General features: G+C 43.9%; 7 protein-coding genes across 7 annotated transcripts; 4 read left to right on the top strand and 3 right to left on the bottom strand.

Annotated features, from left to right (window-relative positions):
• Nucleotides 1–43: 43 nt before the first annotated feature.
• Nucleotides 44–1,539, top strand: V865_006763 (uncharacterized protein; the record flags this gene model as incomplete). Its single annotated transcript, XM_066230520.1, has 3 exons — nucleotides 44–505; nucleotides 563–913; nucleotides 1,012–1,539. The coding sequence occupies 3 exons, from the start codon at nucleotides 44–46 to the stop codon at nucleotides 1,537–1,539; spliced, it is 1,341 nt and encodes a 446-aa protein (XP_066086617.1).
• A 308-nt stretch (nucleotides 1,540–1,847) lies between these two features.
• On the bottom strand, nucleotides 1,848–2,450 carry V865_006762 (uncharacterized protein; the record flags this gene model as incomplete). The annotated part of the gene is made up of 1 exon (XM_066230519.1): nucleotides 1,848–2,450. One exon carries the CDS (start codon nucleotides 2,448–2,450, stop codon nucleotides 1,848–1,850), a length of 603 nt encoding a protein of 200 aa, XP_066086616.1.
• A 753-nt stretch (nucleotides 2,451–3,203) lies between these two features.
• Nucleotides 3,204–3,476, top strand: V865_006761 (uncharacterized protein; the record flags this gene model as incomplete). Its single annotated transcript, XM_066230518.1, has 1 exon — nucleotides 3,204–3,476. The coding sequence occupies one exon, from the start codon at nucleotides 3,204–3,206 to the stop codon at nucleotides 3,474–3,476; it is 273 nt and encodes a 90-aa protein (XP_066086615.1).
• Nucleotides 3,477–3,504: 28 nt separating this feature from the next.
• V865_006760 (uncharacterized protein) lies at nucleotides 3,505–4,194 on the top strand (the record flags this gene model as incomplete). Its single annotated transcript, XM_066230517.1, has 1 exon — nucleotides 3,505–4,194. One exon carries the CDS (start codon nucleotides 3,505–3,507, stop codon nucleotides 4,192–4,194), a length of 690 nt encoding a protein of 229 aa, XP_066086614.1.
• Nucleotides 4,195–4,414: 220 nt separating this feature from the next.
• Nucleotides 4,415–5,104, bottom strand: V865_006759 (uncharacterized protein; the record flags this gene model as incomplete). Its single annotated transcript, XM_066230516.1, has 2 exons — nucleotides 4,415–4,672; nucleotides 4,805–5,104. 2 exons carry the CDS (start codon nucleotides 5,102–5,104, stop codon nucleotides 4,415–4,417), a joined length of 558 nt encoding a protein of 185 aa, XP_066086613.1.
• Nucleotides 5,105–6,747: 1,643 nt separating this feature from the next.
• V865_006758 (uncharacterized protein) lies at nucleotides 6,748–11,169 on the bottom strand (the record flags this gene model as incomplete). Its single annotated transcript, XM_066230515.1, has 6 exons — nucleotides 6,748–6,772; nucleotides 6,867–7,225; nucleotides 7,304–8,309; nucleotides 8,363–10,319; nucleotides 10,381–10,465; nucleotides 10,522–11,169. The coding sequence occupies 6 exons, from the start codon at nucleotides 11,167–11,169 to the stop codon at nucleotides 6,748–6,750; spliced, it is 4,080 nt and encodes a 1,359-aa protein (XP_066086612.1).
• A 2,139-nt stretch (nucleotides 11,170–13,308) lies between these two features.
• Nucleotides 13,309–16,917, top strand: V865_006757 (uncharacterized protein; the record flags this gene model as incomplete). Its single annotated transcript, XM_066230514.1, has 3 exons — nucleotides 13,309–15,403; nucleotides 15,526–15,685; nucleotides 15,747–16,917. The coding sequence occupies 3 exons, from the start codon at nucleotides 13,309–13,311 to the stop codon at nucleotides 16,915–16,917; spliced, it is 3,426 nt and encodes a 1,141-aa protein (XP_066086611.1).
• Nucleotides 16,918–16,974: the final 57 nt, after the last annotated feature.

Here is a 16,974-nt window from a genome sequence, read left to right as displayed (position 1 = left end):
TGTGCATATATGTACCTAGACAACATTGACAACACCATATACGATGCCGAGACCAGGGCAAGCTCAAGCAAGGAGGAAGAGGGCACTCGAAGAGATGGAATCGGAAGGTTCCACTTCCTATTCTCAAGCTCAACACGATGGTCCATCGAAAGTGGATTTTGACAATGTTGTGGTTGATCAAGAACAAGTGGAAGTTGAAGATATGGAAGATGAGGGGATGATCGACAACCCAAGATCACAATGTCTACCAGTTGGAGTACTGCCGGAAGATTTCAGTGGTGAACCAATAGATGGATCTCAATATCTGGCGATGGCAAATCGGGATAATAAAAATCTACCATTTGTCAAGACTGTAATCAACCCTTATAAATCCGATTTGATTGGTCCTACTTTACCTTCCTCTCTATCCACCTCCAAGAAAACCGGTTCAAGCTCAAGACATCCCGCATTACCCAAAGAGAGTTGGCAGGAATTGTTTCCGATCCATTACCAAGGTTATAGAAAGGTATGTCATCTGTTTTTCCCGATAGAATTCTCAGCTGATCTGAAGGGGTGAGAATAGCATATCCAATCTCAATTATCATCATCGTCCTCATCTACATCTCCCTATCCTTTGGACTATCCACCTATACCGCCTGCATCTCGTCGCTCAGATTGGTATGGGTACATCAACGGATATCAGTCGAACCCTAAGAAGGGAAAGGGCAAAGGAAAACAGAAAGCAAAACCGGCATTGACGGAAGAAGAAATGATGAATGCGGCTATGGGAGAAGAGATGGATGTCGATGAGGAAGCAGCGGCGGAAGAAGAGGTTGTAGAGGATGTGGTAATAGGCAAAACGAGTAGAGGGAATGAAAAGGTTGTGGGAGCGCCGAGGGAACCTCTGTTAGGTGTATTGAGGAAATTGAATTCAGTAAGTGGTCAACTCCCATCTCTCGTCTCCTTGGCAAGTCATAACAATATTATTGTCATATATCTGACCAATATGACTGATCACCTCATATTATCCAGTCCCAAGCCCTCCTGATCCTATCCCATTTCGCTCACTGGTTATCAGAATCCATCGAACAATCTCCACCACCCCTCCCAGGTGCCCCCGAGTTACTACCTACTCAACCAGGCATCTCAACGCCTTCTCCCTCATCGCGTCATCCTCAAAATACGAACCACCTATCTTCAAATTACTTCAACTGGATTTTTAGCTTACTGCTTATCACGGACACTCAGCTGTCTTCGGAGGAAATATCAACATTGAGAGATTTAGCTAGAGCTTCGATGAAAGTCGCTGGTCATAGGTATATCATTGGTGTAGTGGGGAAACATATCAACGAAGGATGGGTGTTGGGTGATGGGCTCAATAACCAACAACGTACAGTTGAAGCCAACGGTCAAGATCGAACTGAGGTTCCGGGAGAAAAGACAGAAATCGGTGATAGTGTAGATCAAATATTGGCTAGATGCTGGTTGATCGTTCATGCGGTAGCTGTAGGGTGGGGTCAGAAGGACCTGCTATTTGAACTGGATACTCTGTTCACATGACGGTACTATGGAATAGAGGTTTATGAGCTGCTGACACTCGTCATGCAATTCCATGCATCAAATTGTTCATTCACTTCGGAAGGATTACACTCTACCTAGGATGAATGTATTTATACTCAACAGAGAATGTTATGTACTAATCGCTTTACTGTATTCGGAATCCACTCGTACTGTACTAAATTACAAGTACAGATCGTACTAAAAAGTAATAGAGAGGGAACTACCAGATAGTCTATCGATTTCCTCCTTTTTCCTCCTTGTATTTGACCTTATCGTAAGGTTTAAATTCCATCTCATCAGGATTAGTTTTAGGTTCGTGAATCAAAGAGAGTTTCAACATCAAATGTGCTGTCTACATTTCCCTTGGGATCAGGTGGGAAGATCGCAGAGTGTAATTGTTGAGCTTCTTCGGATACCAATTTCAAGTATTGAGCTTCCGACATATCTGTAATTCTGGGGCAATCCCTAAGTTGAATCTCGCCTGAGACTCTTGGATTGAGTTTGATATGACGAGTTACGTTACTCGTCAGTACCTGCTCAAAAACTTCCATGTAAATCCTGGTTTTGGTATCAATCGAATTATCGGTGTCACTGGGAGTTGGGGAAAAGGTCTTGTTGGCAATGGCAAGTTCTGCTTTGAACCCTTCGGACGTTTCAGTGTATCCTTTACTTAGGTACCCGGTGGTTAGTAAGATAGGTCGAGCATGTTTGGGTAATGCATTCGACTTCCCCATACCGGTTTCAAGGCCAGTCTCCTCAGTCTCATCATTGAGGCTAAGGTGATCGACATCACCTATAGTGGACGACGGAGCTGGAGGGGCGGCGACTGATGATGCTTCGATGGTGGGTGAGGGTGTGCCTACCCGAGAGAAATCATCAAAGGATCTAACAGAGGCAGTTGGGGAACTCATTGTTGATATCGATTGATATAACATAAGATGTTTTGAAGTGTATTATCGATAGTTCGCAATATGAAATGAAGTGTGCATGAGATGAGTTTATGTGTGGGTGATGAGGTATCCACTGTTCACAGTATTCACAAGTGGGGTTTTATAAGCATAGTTCGCTCGGGACTTCCGTCGTCACTAAAAAGTGAGAACAGATAGCTCTGCGAGGTACAAAGGTCATCGGAAGTATAGAAGCCCATAATGTACTTCCAATAAAATGAAAAAAAAAAAAAAAAAAGCTTTTCCTCTTTTGACGGAAGGTTGGGGAGATGAGAGACCTTGAAGGATCTTTGAAGATTTGAAGATCTTGGTGATGACTATGACAACATTTCCCGCGAACCTTTGTCTGTGTGGAGCGTCTAAAGGTCTTAGAGGGTTCCAAGCTCATGAAAAAGAATGAAATGGAATGAATTGATGAATGGAAGGTGATTGGATGACATGATGAGTCTACGGAAAGCGACCTCATGACTTTGCGAGGTTCACGATTGACGTCACTAGCGAAATGTAAGCTATAAAAAGTCTCTCCACTCATCCTCGTCACGAGGCCATCCTTTCTGTTGAAGATTCTTTCGCTGGGCAAAGATTATCATATACAGGTGTAGTGTATATCATATGCACGATAACTATAAGTAACCCGAGAGATTCTGCTTGATTGCCTTCTCGACCTGTCCCCTCTCATCATAACTTTTAACTTTACCAACGATTTTCACAGGAGCCATGTCATCTGCCAGACTTTACAGGGTCAAGTATATCAAGGGTGACAATGAAGAACGATCTTTTGATCTGACGGAAGGAAGTGTATTGAATATTTGCGGTGACAGATGGACGCCCTCTAACGAGCGTGAAGGAGGCAAACTTCAATTCATTTCAGAGAATAGCACTTACTCAATTTCACGGGTGTTCACTGGTCAGACATTCGCCTCTCCTCGTTATGAAGCGGTAGTCGTTGCAGCTCGACCTGAAGGGAGTGAAGACGCAGTGAGTTACTAGCAGATATCTCATACCATAGGAAAGCCCAATGCTCATGAACTACATCGCCAGTGCACCTACACCCCAATTTGACGATACTTATAAGAGCTCAGATACCAGATTCAACATGACGATTGATCCCCAAGATGGATTTGCCACTAGATCCTATCGAATGAGCGGAAGACGACAAATCACCTTTGGCGACGTATCGATCCTGACTGATAATCTGGGCGTAGAGGCAACAGCTCACGAAGAACCGGGGGGAGGTAGGGAACTCAAAACCCACTACACGATCATGCCTGGAGAGACGAAAGAAATCCTCGGAAAAAATTATACTGCGACCACAGAGGACCAGCAGCATCTATCTGGGGTAGCATCGGGAAGAAAACGTTCTGGTCCGGCTGGCACGATCCTCGAAGTGACCGTTGATGATCCAGATTTTAACAGTCGAATGAAAACCCACCTCAAGATGCCTTGGTACATGAATGTTGGGGACTGTGAAAGTCACGAGAATGCCATATTTACAGCCAAGGAGCGGCACCTGGAAGTTCTTTATACCCGAGAGACCCAGGGTATAATCAGACCTGCAACCACTCAGATCTACCCCTCTGAAACCTGGTCAAACAGCAGTTATAGAGTCTCTGTAAAAAAGATTGACGAGTCAGAGGTTCCTCAAAAAAGAATCAGAGGTGATGATGAAGACAGCCCTGGGGTGGAGTCGGAGTGTAGCGAGGCATGATATCTCGGCAACTCATTTTCCAGTCAGATTTCTTGGGACGTGGTGATATTTGTTTTCCGTGCGATATCCAAACTCAGCTACGCATAATAGATAGACCTAATACATAGGGAATCCAAGAAAGATGTTGTAAGGCTTCTCTTACGAGACGATAACAAAGACCAATCTTCTAGTAGCCTGAGCCGATCAACAGGATTTACAACACATATAACATCGAAATCAGTCATGGACTTAACCTATATACATGTGTATGATGTCTAATCCGCAAGGAAGCTGACTCACCTTTACCGTCCCATCCAGGTATATCATCACACCCCTTATCTCCCTCAGGGAGCGAACATTGTGCATCTGCTTTTGGACAGATAATCCCAATATCCGTTTGAGCATCCATTGTGCCACTGATAAGTGTGACATGAGGTAGACCAAGGTTGAGATCGTATTTAGCTGTACCTCGAAAATTCTTATTTACTTCTACGTAGCACTACAAACATCAAGGCGTGAGCATCAGAAGGTACTTTTTTCAACGAGGACAATAGGAAGGCAACGTGAAGATATATTTTTGAAGAGGTACAATCAAGGAGATTGGTGAAACTGATTCACCCTACGGACATACCTTTAGATGATACAGTTGTTTCCCAAAGTTAGATCCATTCTCAAAAACGTCCCAATAAAACTCTTGTTTATCGCTCATTTCACTTTCCTGCGAACCAGGTGGAGAAGCTCGCGTAAAGTCAAATACCGATTCTAAACCGTTCAGAGCTACGTTTTGAAGATCATTCACGTGGGAGATACGTGTATAGGAAGTGGTCATGATCTTGACAATAGATTCGTCCCTCTTCTCAAACCAAGGGGTAAGCGTGGCAGATGTAAGCAGGAGAAGGGAGGTTAGTGAAATTAGGGACTTGAACAACATTGTATGGGTATGGTCTTGTGTATCAAAAGATGATACTGGTCAACAGTGAAAGAAGAAGAAAATTTACACGAAACTGACGACTAACAGAGTAGTGTATATTACTATAGTAAAGCGAAATCAACGCAGTGTACGGCAAAGCAAAGATTCGAGGGACAATATGGATGTGAACATATATATATATGCTGATTCTGTAAGCTGAGGACGATACTACACATTTGTACGATCAATCCAGTTCAATCCAATCCAATCTGGTCAATTGCAATATTGTACCCCTGATTAATCAATGAAAGGAAATCCACAACCCTTTCATCAGTTTACCCCTAGATCTGCACGATAAATTGGCCTCCTGGGACTGGACCGAATATGATCAGCAGGATCAAGAGTGTCTGAGTGGTGAAATATGACCACGGATGCCTGTAGAGCTCAGGTGCTCAAGCATGTACGATCGAGCGATGTAATTATGCCACAAGCAGGTATTGCTGGTAATATAAGAGTATCATTGTATGGTATAGAAAGTTTGGGGCACTCTACGCCGCCATGCGCCATAAAGTGCAATGGGATGTTTCCTTTATTCTTTTCACCTCCATTTCCTAAGCTTCTAAGACTTTGGCGAAACGTCGCCAGCCAAAGCGAGGTGGAAGGAACACCCCAGAAGCGCAAGGAAGTCATGATAGGGTTCCATCGCGAGGATATGTATGGATGACTTGGTCGGCGACAAGACTGTATTTAGAGTATTATGCGACGTATCTGCTAACGATGTCGATATAGTAGACGGCATATCACTCGAGTGATGAAACAGACTCCGTTGGAATGTGGTGGATGAGCGAGCGCTTTCCCGATGTCATTCCAGTAATAATGTCCCACTGACAGTTTACCCTCCCATATCAAGTGACTTTGCTTTGGACGCCTTTCGCGACACATTCCTGTCCTCTTTTTGAGGATGAATGGTGCTCTAACATAGAGTATGGCCTGTATCAAGAAAGAAATAAGGCATGGGCTCGATGTTGAACTGCAAGAACAATAAGAGAGATGATACATAAAATTCAAATTACTATAACCTCCTTACCAACTACTGTAACTAAATAATGAAGAATAAAATCGATATATCTATCATATCGACTAATGACTAAAACTAATCTGTAAATGAAAGAGGTATAGTATAATATATAGTCGTACAGTACTACTAATCTACTGTGGATGGGAATTGCGAGATGTATATAAACAACTAATGTAATTCTTAGAAGAAAAAATAGAAAAGAGGAAAAAAGCCGAATCCGTGTTTTAAATTAGAAAGGAAAGAAAAAGAGTCCATATATTGATTGTACTGAACTGTATGATAGGATATAAAAATTGTAAAATTGGATTTATAATATGTATGCGAGTATAGTATCAACATGTGAATTATGATTTGAAATTGAGTTGGAAGTCAGGAATGATGTGATAATATTGAACAGACAAATTGTTGGAAAATGGATTGGGTTGGGCATAGATTGTGATTAAGCTAAGAAATGTGCGTATCGGACTATGACAGACGACGAACGAATCAGTCCACATCTCATATGATGAAATTCTTCGATGAATGAACACTTACGCTATGAAAAGTCTGAATATATCTTTGCGAGATAATTGGATTGGGATGATTTCTAATGAGTGAGAGTTGAAGTTCGTCTAATATCAAATGACAAGAAAAAAACATCAGCCCATCTCCTTAACAATCAGAGACCAATGTATGTAGACCAAAAGAAATGGGAAAACCACTCACTCTAGGACAGTTTGATAAATAAACTTGAACGACCAGACGCTTCCTCTCAACCTCTTGATATTTAACAAATACAATCCAGGCAAATTCTTGATTCGGCATAATTCAACAACAAATTTCACTTCGTCTCCTGAGTCTACCGAATGTTCACCATATAACGGTTCGTGGGATGGTAATTTATCAGAGGAAGGCAAGACAGGTGTATTTCCAATCGAGGGGGAACTGAAGATTTCTGAATCGCTTCGAGGTAAATGCGGTTGTGAGGAGTAAGACGATCCTCTACGTAATAACATTCCTTTTAGACCACTTGACAGACCGCCAGATGATGGAGACATGGGTAATGGAAGACCACGAGAGTCAGTCTGTGATACACAAATACCAAATTGATCAGCTGAGCTATCATTCTGTATCGATGCCTCAAGAATGATTTGAACACTCACCTTGCTTGTGCTAGCGGTACCCATCAGAGTGAACGGACTCATACCCGATCCAACACTCATAACACTCCCCAGAGCAGTCGTCGCACCAGCCTTTCTCCTTCGTACTCTCGTACATCGTAATCTGAACTCATTTTCTCGCTTGATATCCATACCCATCTCTTGGAGCACTTTCAATACTTCAGCCATAACTTCCTTGGGAGGTTTGGACGATAGAGCAGATTGGTCAACTAGACCAGTATGTACTCTCATCTTGACATCTTCAGAACCTGCTCGTGGTCTAGTTGCAAGAACAGGTTTACTAAGTGAGGAAGTACCGTGACCTGACTGAGATTGTGAAGGTGACACTCTGTGAGATTTAGATCGTTCGGGTGTCGGTACTCTAGCTCGAGTAGGAGATAATAGATCCGAAGTGGATTGTACGTTGGTTTTGTTTACTGCTTCACCCAACGGAATCCTAGCGGGTTCGGTAGCAGTGACTGATTTGGGCAAAGTAGCAGATTCAGGTTGTGCTTCATCCTCGTTTGGTTCTTCCGAAACTGTAACCACTGGTCCTTCCTGGGTGTGCCCGATACTACTAACAGATGACATTGCTAGGTTGGCAGTTGATCCATTCATTCTTTCAGCGACTCGAGGTCGAGCAGGTGACACTCTAACAAAAGATGATTGGGAATCCGATTTTACCCCAGCCGATTTCAGATGGACTAGAGTATCTTTAGCGAGCGATTTACGTCTGAACCAATCCATAACCTTCTTGGCAGCTTTGCTGGAAGCAGTCTTGTGAGGAGGTGAAGACGCTTGTTGAGCTGCGAAGGCATCGACAGTGACGATCGAAGGGGAAGACTGATCAGGACGAGGAGACGTGGAGGGTTGTATACCATCTCGTTCGATGACAACGGGTGGAGAGGTTTGCTTGGAGACGGGTGCTTGTGGGTTCATGTCTCGAGCAGTTAGCGGAGTAGCGGGAGTGATAGGGGTTTGAGGTGCTCGATCGTCTCGGGAATTCGACCTGTGAAACTATATCAGCTGCCGAAATAATCATTATACTGGAAAAAAGCTCACCTGTTGACCATAAGTTGTAGGGTCTTCCTCCTCGACTTCTTCTCAGGATCGGCTGTACCAGGTCTCGAGAGGGATATGGAAGCTCTCTTTGAATGGCCAGACTGGACAGCGACAGCAGAAGCACTCGCGCTTGGTGGTGCATTCCGATTCTCATCGTTGGTGTGCGAAGCTTGACCGAGGAGTTTGGCCAAACCGAATTTATCGAGTGACATACCTTTTCTGTATCTCTCCCTCTTGGGTGGCTTGGGTAGACCAGAAGGTTTGAGATCAGGATTTCTAGGAGGGGGAACAGAAGAAGTGGACAGAGCAGGTGGCATGGAATCATGTCGTTTCCTTTCAGCTACCAAAGATGCTTTAGGAGTAGGTGGTGCAGCTCGAGGTGTGGCGATGATAGTTTCTGGTTTGGCGGCAGTAGAAGCCCGAGGGGTAGAAGGTGACGGTGGGCCAGCAGCGGTGATCGTCTTTCGAGAAGGTGTACTAGGTACTGTAGGTACTTGGACGACCTCTTCTTTGACTTCTGGTATGGGTGAAGCGGTAACTGATGGAGTGAGTACGGGAGTAACTTCGGGAGTTTCCTCTTGGACCGATTCCGAAGTTTCACATCGGGCGTGTTCATTGTCAGATGAGCCAGATTCCATCTCGACATCACTTGTACCACCATGCCTGACATTCACCATGACAGGAGCGAGATGTTCCGATTTGATTTCAGCTTCTTCAACTTCCTTGCCCTTCTGTTTGGCTTGCATCGCTTCTTGCATTCTCTCGTACGAGGCTTCACCGTCATATTCGACCTGTATGGTATGTCGGTTCTTGTTGGATGACATGGGTGGTCTAGATTTAGTATCTGTCTCAATGGGAGGAGTGACAAGAGGAGTAGCGAGTGATTCATTCTCCACCGCCATGACCGATTCGACCGCCACAGATTCCGTAGGCGTGTGGACAGCAGGGTTGGCCTCGACGGCTCTTGGGGGAGATCCGGATGGTGATGGCGTAGATAGCGAAGGTATAGTGGGTGTGGGCATACTTGCGGGGGAGACGACCATAGAAGCTTCAGGGAGTAGCTGAGTATGAGTTGGTGCAGGTAGAGGAGCGGGAGAGACGTGCCGTGGTCCAAGAGGAGGTGTTCGATGACCAGCATTGCTGAGGTATTCCGGCATGGTTGAAGTGGTAGGCAACGCAGAGTGATGCCGTTGCTCTCGACGCCGTTGGTAGTCAAGCATACTTGCAGTAACGGACGAACCTGGCACGCTACTTTGACTCCTTTGCATCATAGCTTTGGCTTCTTTAGCCTCAGCTTGTATCCTCTTTCTTTCTGACAATTCTCTCTTCGCTTGTTGACTCTTCCTGTACATAGCCTCTTGGAAGACATATTCGTGTTCTTCGACCGATCGCACGAACATGTCTCGATAGGCCGCGAGCCAGGGGTGTTCCATAATTTGCGAGATGGTACATCGATGTTCGGGTAGAGGTACGAGCATGATCTGAAGTAGGGATTTAGCGAGAGGGGACATATGATCAGGGAAGTTGAGCTTGGTGTTCATGATATACTTGTAGAGGAGGTTGATGTTGTCTCCGTCAGGATTTTGAGGATCATCGTCATAAGGTAGATAGCCCGAAAGCATAGCGTAGAGGATGACACCACAAGACCAGATATCGACGGCAGAGCCAACGTAAAGACCTTCCGAGACGACTAGTTCAGGAGCAGCGTAGCATGGACTACCACAACTTGTCGCCATCAGATCATCTTGAGCGTGATCGAAACGATTGGCGAAACCGAAATCGGTGATAATGATATTACGATGTTTGTCTAGGAGGAGATTTTCAAGCTTGAGATCACGGTGAACGATGTGTTTTCGATGCAAATAATCGACACCAGAGATGAGCTGAGCGAATAGCTTCTGAGCATCCTTCTCCTTGAGATACCTATTAGCAAGGATGTGCTCGAATAGTTCACCACCTGAAGAAAGACAATAATCAGCACAGACCTTCTTGAGTGGTTAGGTTTTATATCAACTCACCACCAGCATATTCCAGGACGATACCAATATACTTCTCAGTATCTATCACATCGAACATACGGACAATATTGGGATGTTTGAGGGTCTAAAGTATATGTCAGCTGATTACCGTCTCACATGTATAGTGGACAGTCAATTCACCTTCAACACGTCGATCTCACGTTCAACTTTACTTGCCCTAACCTCATCATCCAAACTACCTCGTCTGATCAACTTGATAGCTACTTCTACACCGTAATCTGTATGCACGCCTAGTTTGACTTTACCGAATTCACCTTCTCCTAAGGTTTGCAGCAAGACATAGGGACCGAAGCCGATCATAGGCCGACGAGGGTGAGCCTGCTTATACGCGTACACCGATGGGTGAAGGACATATTCGTCCGTCAGGTATTCAGCTTTAGGTGGTGAAGCATTTCCCAAAGTGGTAGTGGGGTTATGTGATCGACGATTGGCTGCTCTTGATTGCTGTTGACCTTGAGATTGGGCGGTATGGGAGTGGGAAGAAGCGTAGGCGTGAGAGGTAGATGCGATAGGTTCAGGAACTGGTAGGGGCATAGGCATCGATTGTCTATTTCTTGCTGCAGCAGCCGCTGAAGTCGACTGTGATGGACCAGGTAAAGGTGCATGTCCAGGACTGTACGATCCAAACTCATCTGTGGAAGCCATGACTTGACCTGGTCCAGTCGACGCTCGATAGGGTTGTTGAGGTCGTGCTTGTTGGTGCGGAAGAGGATGCTGATATCCCGATGGGGAGGCGTATTGAGGATTGGCCGCAAACGGGTCGGCCATTGGATACGATAAGACAGAAGTCATGAAGTGATTAAAAGAGGTTGTATGGGTATCAAGAAGAGTCTATCCGCTGTTCTTGAAGATGAAAAGGGTGAAGATGACGAATGAAATGATATAGAAGATATGAAATAAACAAGTTCGAAAAGATATAGGTCAGCTTGGGACGTTCGTTGCTCGTGCTCTTGTCGATTAATTGCACATGACCCGCTTGAAACAAGAGAACTAAACAACTATTTGAAGAAGCAAGGTCCATGCGAGGTGTAAAGTAACAATAAAAGGGATTCTAAGGAATGATCGAAGTTGGTTCTACTGTAAAGTAAGTGAATGTGATGGGACAGGTTAGGAGTAGAATGTGTGGAAGAGACACCCCACACTGTAGGATTAGGAGATAATCAAGATGGTGATGTGAAAGGAACGTAAACTGAGCTGGATCAATTGTGATGTTGGTAGGTATATCACTGACAAAGTAGGAAAGGACGAAGAATGAGAAAAGGGATGAGTATAGAAGAAACGGGAGAGAAAGAGGTGTTACTCACTCAAACACAGCTTCTCAGGTTGGATGTCACGACTACTACTACCACTTTGGATCCCTTGCTACTAAGACCTGTTATTCTACGCCCTTGACTGTAAGTCTCTCCCCCTTATATACCCTTCGTCCAAATTGAAATCGCCACTGAGTCCTCACTTCCAACAAACAAACAATCCAATATCCAATCTTGTTTGATCCTTATAGCGGTGACGATGATGGATGGCAGTCGAGTGTGGATGTTGAGTGACGAGTGAGTTTGTCGTGTTGAATATACAGAACAGAGCGTTGGGTTGGGGTGTGAGTGGTATGTGCTCAATCAGGGATGTTGTGGTAGTTGAGATGAAACGCGATTGACTATGGGTGTTTGAATGTATGGTGTATATGGTTGTATGGGTCGAGGTGATCAGTGCGTGCCTTTTGGCTTGTTGTCTCTTGTCTTTGTCCTACCTCGTTGTTTCGTGTCGGATCGCAGTCATTCACCGCATGAGTGAGCTGGCGTTGTATATCGATCTTGACAGCAGAGACTGGGATTGCAGTCGATATGATGTTATATACGTGATAGCTGATTATGATATATTTATGTTGTTGTTGTTATTGCTGATCACGATCTCTTTGCTACACTCTACGCTTTGACCGTTATATTTTTTTCTCTTTAGGATGTTAGGATAACCATTCAACCGGAGATGGACTCGTAGCCTTGTTTCCCGTAAACAAATCTCGGGCTGTAATTGCCAGATATAGTAATCAATACCCCTCGATTCTCACTCAAGGTTTCAAGTTTTACGCGTTTGTTGTTTGTACGGTTGGTCGTTGCGACGCGTTTGCTTTTCTTTCTCAGACTATGAGCTAACAGATTTGTTTATCTGACGCTAAGTGCCAGCGTCAGACTCAACCGATGATCGTCGTACACGATCGACATCAATTGCATAAACTTGGTTTGGACTACTAACATCATATGTTATGAATACATATCAGGAACGTCCAGATACATGTTAATTTCGCTTTAAGCTCACGTTGGCGTAACAAGTGGCGTGGAAAACACGCCTTTTGATGGTTGTCTCTTGTTCTCAACTGTGAAAAGTCGTTGTAAAGGCGTCATCGGGTCGTGGGGTAATAGGCATGTCATGCTTCTTCATCTCACACGGTAGTAAGAGAACACCGCTTTGGATATGGCTTCATCCCAAACACATCTTTAACATACGTAGACATCCTGATGGAGATCGAAAATACAGTATATGAACCAGGTTCGACCATACGATTAATGTATTCTTGCAGTGATCGTGATGTATATGAGCTTGTTTTCGCATCTATGCTCCCCCTTGTCGGACGATATCATTGAGGAGTGCATCACATCAGACAGATGTCTCGGAAAACCGATTCTTTCAGAGACGAAGCTAAAACAAGCTTAAAATCTGAAACAACATTCTTCGGGGGCATTAAATGGGTGTGTCAAACAAAGACAAGAAAACGATGACGTTGGATGTTTTCATTCGTCGGATGAAGATCCAGATGAATGACATGATGCATGGCATGAATATTGAGCTGTCAATCATCATTTAACAATCACTTCACAATCATACAAACTACATTCCCCGCAAGGATACTTCAAGATGGCTACAGCGGAGGAAGATTTACCACCGACGACAAGTACCGACCTCCTCGATCCTCTTCCCACGTCTATCCCACTCACGCCTTCCGAACTCTTAGCACTACCTCCTAGCGAATTGACTCCATCAATTATCGAGAGTACATTCAAGCCTTTATCAGACCATGAGGCTCTCACTCTCTCTTCTCAGCTGATTTCTTCAGGTAAAAATGATGATAGCTCGCTGTTACGGTTTATCGTCCAGCTAGGACAGGAAAGGGGTTCATCGGAATATGACAGACTGCAGCAGGAGTTAGGTGAAGATTTAGTGAATGAAGATAACATACGCAAGATCTTAGAGCAAGGAAACGGCAGAAGGGAGATCGTCGAAGGATGGACGAATCTGGAAGAGATCAACAGAAGGTTAGATACATGGGATATCATCGCTCCTAAGCCTCAGATACAGCAGAAACAAGACCAGAAGGTAGAAAATGATGACGATGAAAAAGATGAGATGGAATTGGATGACCCGTGGGGGGAGACGGAGGAAAAGGAAGTCATTCCGCCTCAGACACCTTCAGCGTTGTTGGATGATCCATGGGAGATGGAACACACATCCAATACCCCAGACATTCCTAAAACGTCAAAATTGATGGTTGTCGAATTGTTCAATCCGCATGAACCTACACTTGATACCATATCCATAACTCTGCCTTCATTCTTGACTCAACCGATCCCACTATCAGCGCTAGAACTTGCCTCTACGGCTTCCCTGTCTGCACTCAAGACGGTCTGTCAAAGACACTACGACCAAGTGTATCCTTTTAGATTCGCAATTATAGAAGCTATTCCAGGATGGGTTAGTCCGACAGAACTGGAAACCCAAGGGTTACTACCATCCTTAGGCGAGGATGAACAGGAGAAATGGTTATCGCCTACATCTACCACTACCCCGACGTTAGTTTCGACACTATCAAAATTATACCTCCCTCTATCTCTTACCCTGGTCTCACCAAGTATACCATCACGCCTCGAACCCTTATCGAGCTCAGAATTAACTCAATGGTACATCAACCATATCATCTCTCTTGATTCTCTAGGTGTCTTAGACAACCAACTAGCCTATGTCCAACACGGTGCATCATTAGGTGTGAACGGTTTAGACGAAATAGGTGAAGATCTTTCTCTACTTTCTAGATTAGTATACGATTCCAACCTTTCCGCTTCTCAGCATTCTCAATGGACTTTAGCCAATTGGAGAAAGTCAAGCCCAAATCAAATCATTCAAGGATACTTATCGAATTCTAGTCCAGAATCAATCGTAGGGGATATACGTAAACTCATCTTACCTTATCTATACGTATTGGAATCGAGATTAGAAAGAACTGGTAAACCCGATTCAGGATTGGTAGAGAGACTGTTATATGATTGTATATTGGATTTACCAAATCTGGAATTGGCTTTACCCATATTCGAATATTCAAAAGCTACTTTACCCTCTCCTGAAAGAATAATCAAGAATGATCTAGATACTGCTCGGATCGCGCTTTCGCTGTTATATTCGACTGAAGAGAAAAATAGAGGTGTATGGGAAGTGATGTCTGGGATATTTGAATGTTTACCCGTATGGGAATTAGAGGGTACGGATCCGTTAGAAGATCAAGAATTAACGATAACGACACTAGAATCAATTGCAATGTTCCTTACGCCCACTACTGTCACGCAGTCTCCCGGTGAATTACCAAGTTCGAAAGATTTATATCTGTTTTTCCACCCTTTGCCTTTCTCGAGTCTCAGTAGGACTTTGGATATACTGGATGTGCATTTGGAAAGTGGTGAGATACTGTCGAAATGGGGTGTTTATACTGGATTGAAGTTCCTGTTACAATCTAGTAAGAATCATAAAGATCAGTTGGAGTTGGCTGAGAAGCTAGTTAGGAAACAGCAGTATGGGAATTTGAACGAGGATAGTTGGAGGAAACTATGGGATGATATGACTAGACTTGCTGGTGGAGATGACGACGAAATTAGTCCTGGGGGGTCTTTGAAAGGAGCTTTGGGGGTGTTAAGTAGAAGAGAGAGGGCGAGGGTATATATGGGTGGAGTACTGAGCTCAGGAAGTGAGTCGGAGTGGTTTATGGCGTCAAGATTTCTTGAAGAGCACGAGACGAGGCTGCGCTCTCATGATTTATATAACGGACAGACAGGTAGCTGATGAGACTCTACCCTACGTTATATTCAGATTTCGATGTAGCTCGTAAAGTCATCAAACGACTTCAACAGTCTCACTCGATCGATGATCAGATGATCGAAATAGTCGTATTGGAAACCTCTAAAGAGTTTTATCTAAAAGCTGAGAATGGGAATTTACATACTGGAGAAATGAAATTAGCTTATGATTGGTGAGTCGATGTGATTACGATACTACAATACTACTATCTCCTGATACGATGGTTGATCCAGCTTGTCTGTATCTCCACAAACTTCCAAGATTCTCTCTGAAAAATCATTCATCGAAGCTACTTCGCGATTATCAACTTTCCCATCTCTGTCACTCACTCCACTTGAAATTAGACATACTACCAATCCGCTAACTCTCATACAAGAAGTATTGGATAGTTCGAAAGATTCGTACAAGTATCCTGAATTGATATTAGACCTATCAAGTAAACTTGGATCAACGGATGAAGTGGATCAGGGGTTGATCAAAGTGATGATTGGTAAAGCGGCTTATGGGAATGATGATTATTCGAAAACCAAGGAATGTATAGAGGATGCCATAGCGGCTGTTAGGAGAATGAACAAGAATCAAAAAGGACACGAAAGAAATAAAAGCTCGATATCAAGTACAAGTCCAACGACCCGACTTGCACCTCGATCTGATGAGACTATCTTAACACCCAGAGACAATCAATTGAAATTGAAAGATGATCTTTGGAAATTATCATATCTCTTATCGACCACCACGGATTATTCTGATATACCTTCCAAAATTCAGTTAATATCATACGCTTTGGAATTATGTCCTCCATCTAGTATACCGGAGATACTAGGAAGCTATAGGGTATTGGAAGATGGTAGGATAAAATTGGATAAAGCTATGAAGAGAAGACGACAAACGGGTATATCCACCGAATCTACTCATCATCGACATGCTAAAGGTCATGATGATTCTGGTATAGATGTACGAGGTGAAGGAATCGAAGAGAGAGTATTGGGATCTCGTACAGCTGCTAAAGCAGCTAAACTTGCATTAGATATAGGAGGTAAATTTAGGAGTTATTCACCTAATTTAGGTAATCAATCGCCGGTATTGGGTCAATTACCTTTCCATTTATCTAGATCCACATCCAGGAGTAGATCTCCGGTACCTCCTCAGGGTAATATATCAACACCACGTATGGTGTCTGGTCCTGGTATAGAGGACGAGGTGAGATCGGAAACAGGGAGTGATACGGCGAGTATAAGAAGTCACGGGACGGGACATGGAACAAGGGAACTATTTGAGAATTTGGGTGTAGGTGTGGGAGGAGGGATGGACGAAGCTGAAAGAGTTCGACAGGGTGCAAGGAGGGTGTTGGTCAGAGGTGTTGGGTGGTTACTCGGTGCTGAAGAAGGGGAAATAACGGGTTAAAGGAAAAGATACTTTTGATGTGTAGAATAAATGTGTAATCTGATGTATGATATACAG

Source organism: Kwoniella europaea, chromosome 2 (assembly GCF_036810445.1).
Source record: "Kwoniella europaea PYCC6329 chromosome 2, complete sequence".
NCBI classification, from domain to species: Eukaryota; Fungi; Basidiomycota; class Tremellomycetes; order Tremellales; family Cryptococcaceae; genus Kwoniella; species Kwoniella europaea.
Note: the sequence above shows the minus strand (reverse complement) of the source record. Positions and strands in the feature narration are given on the sequence as shown.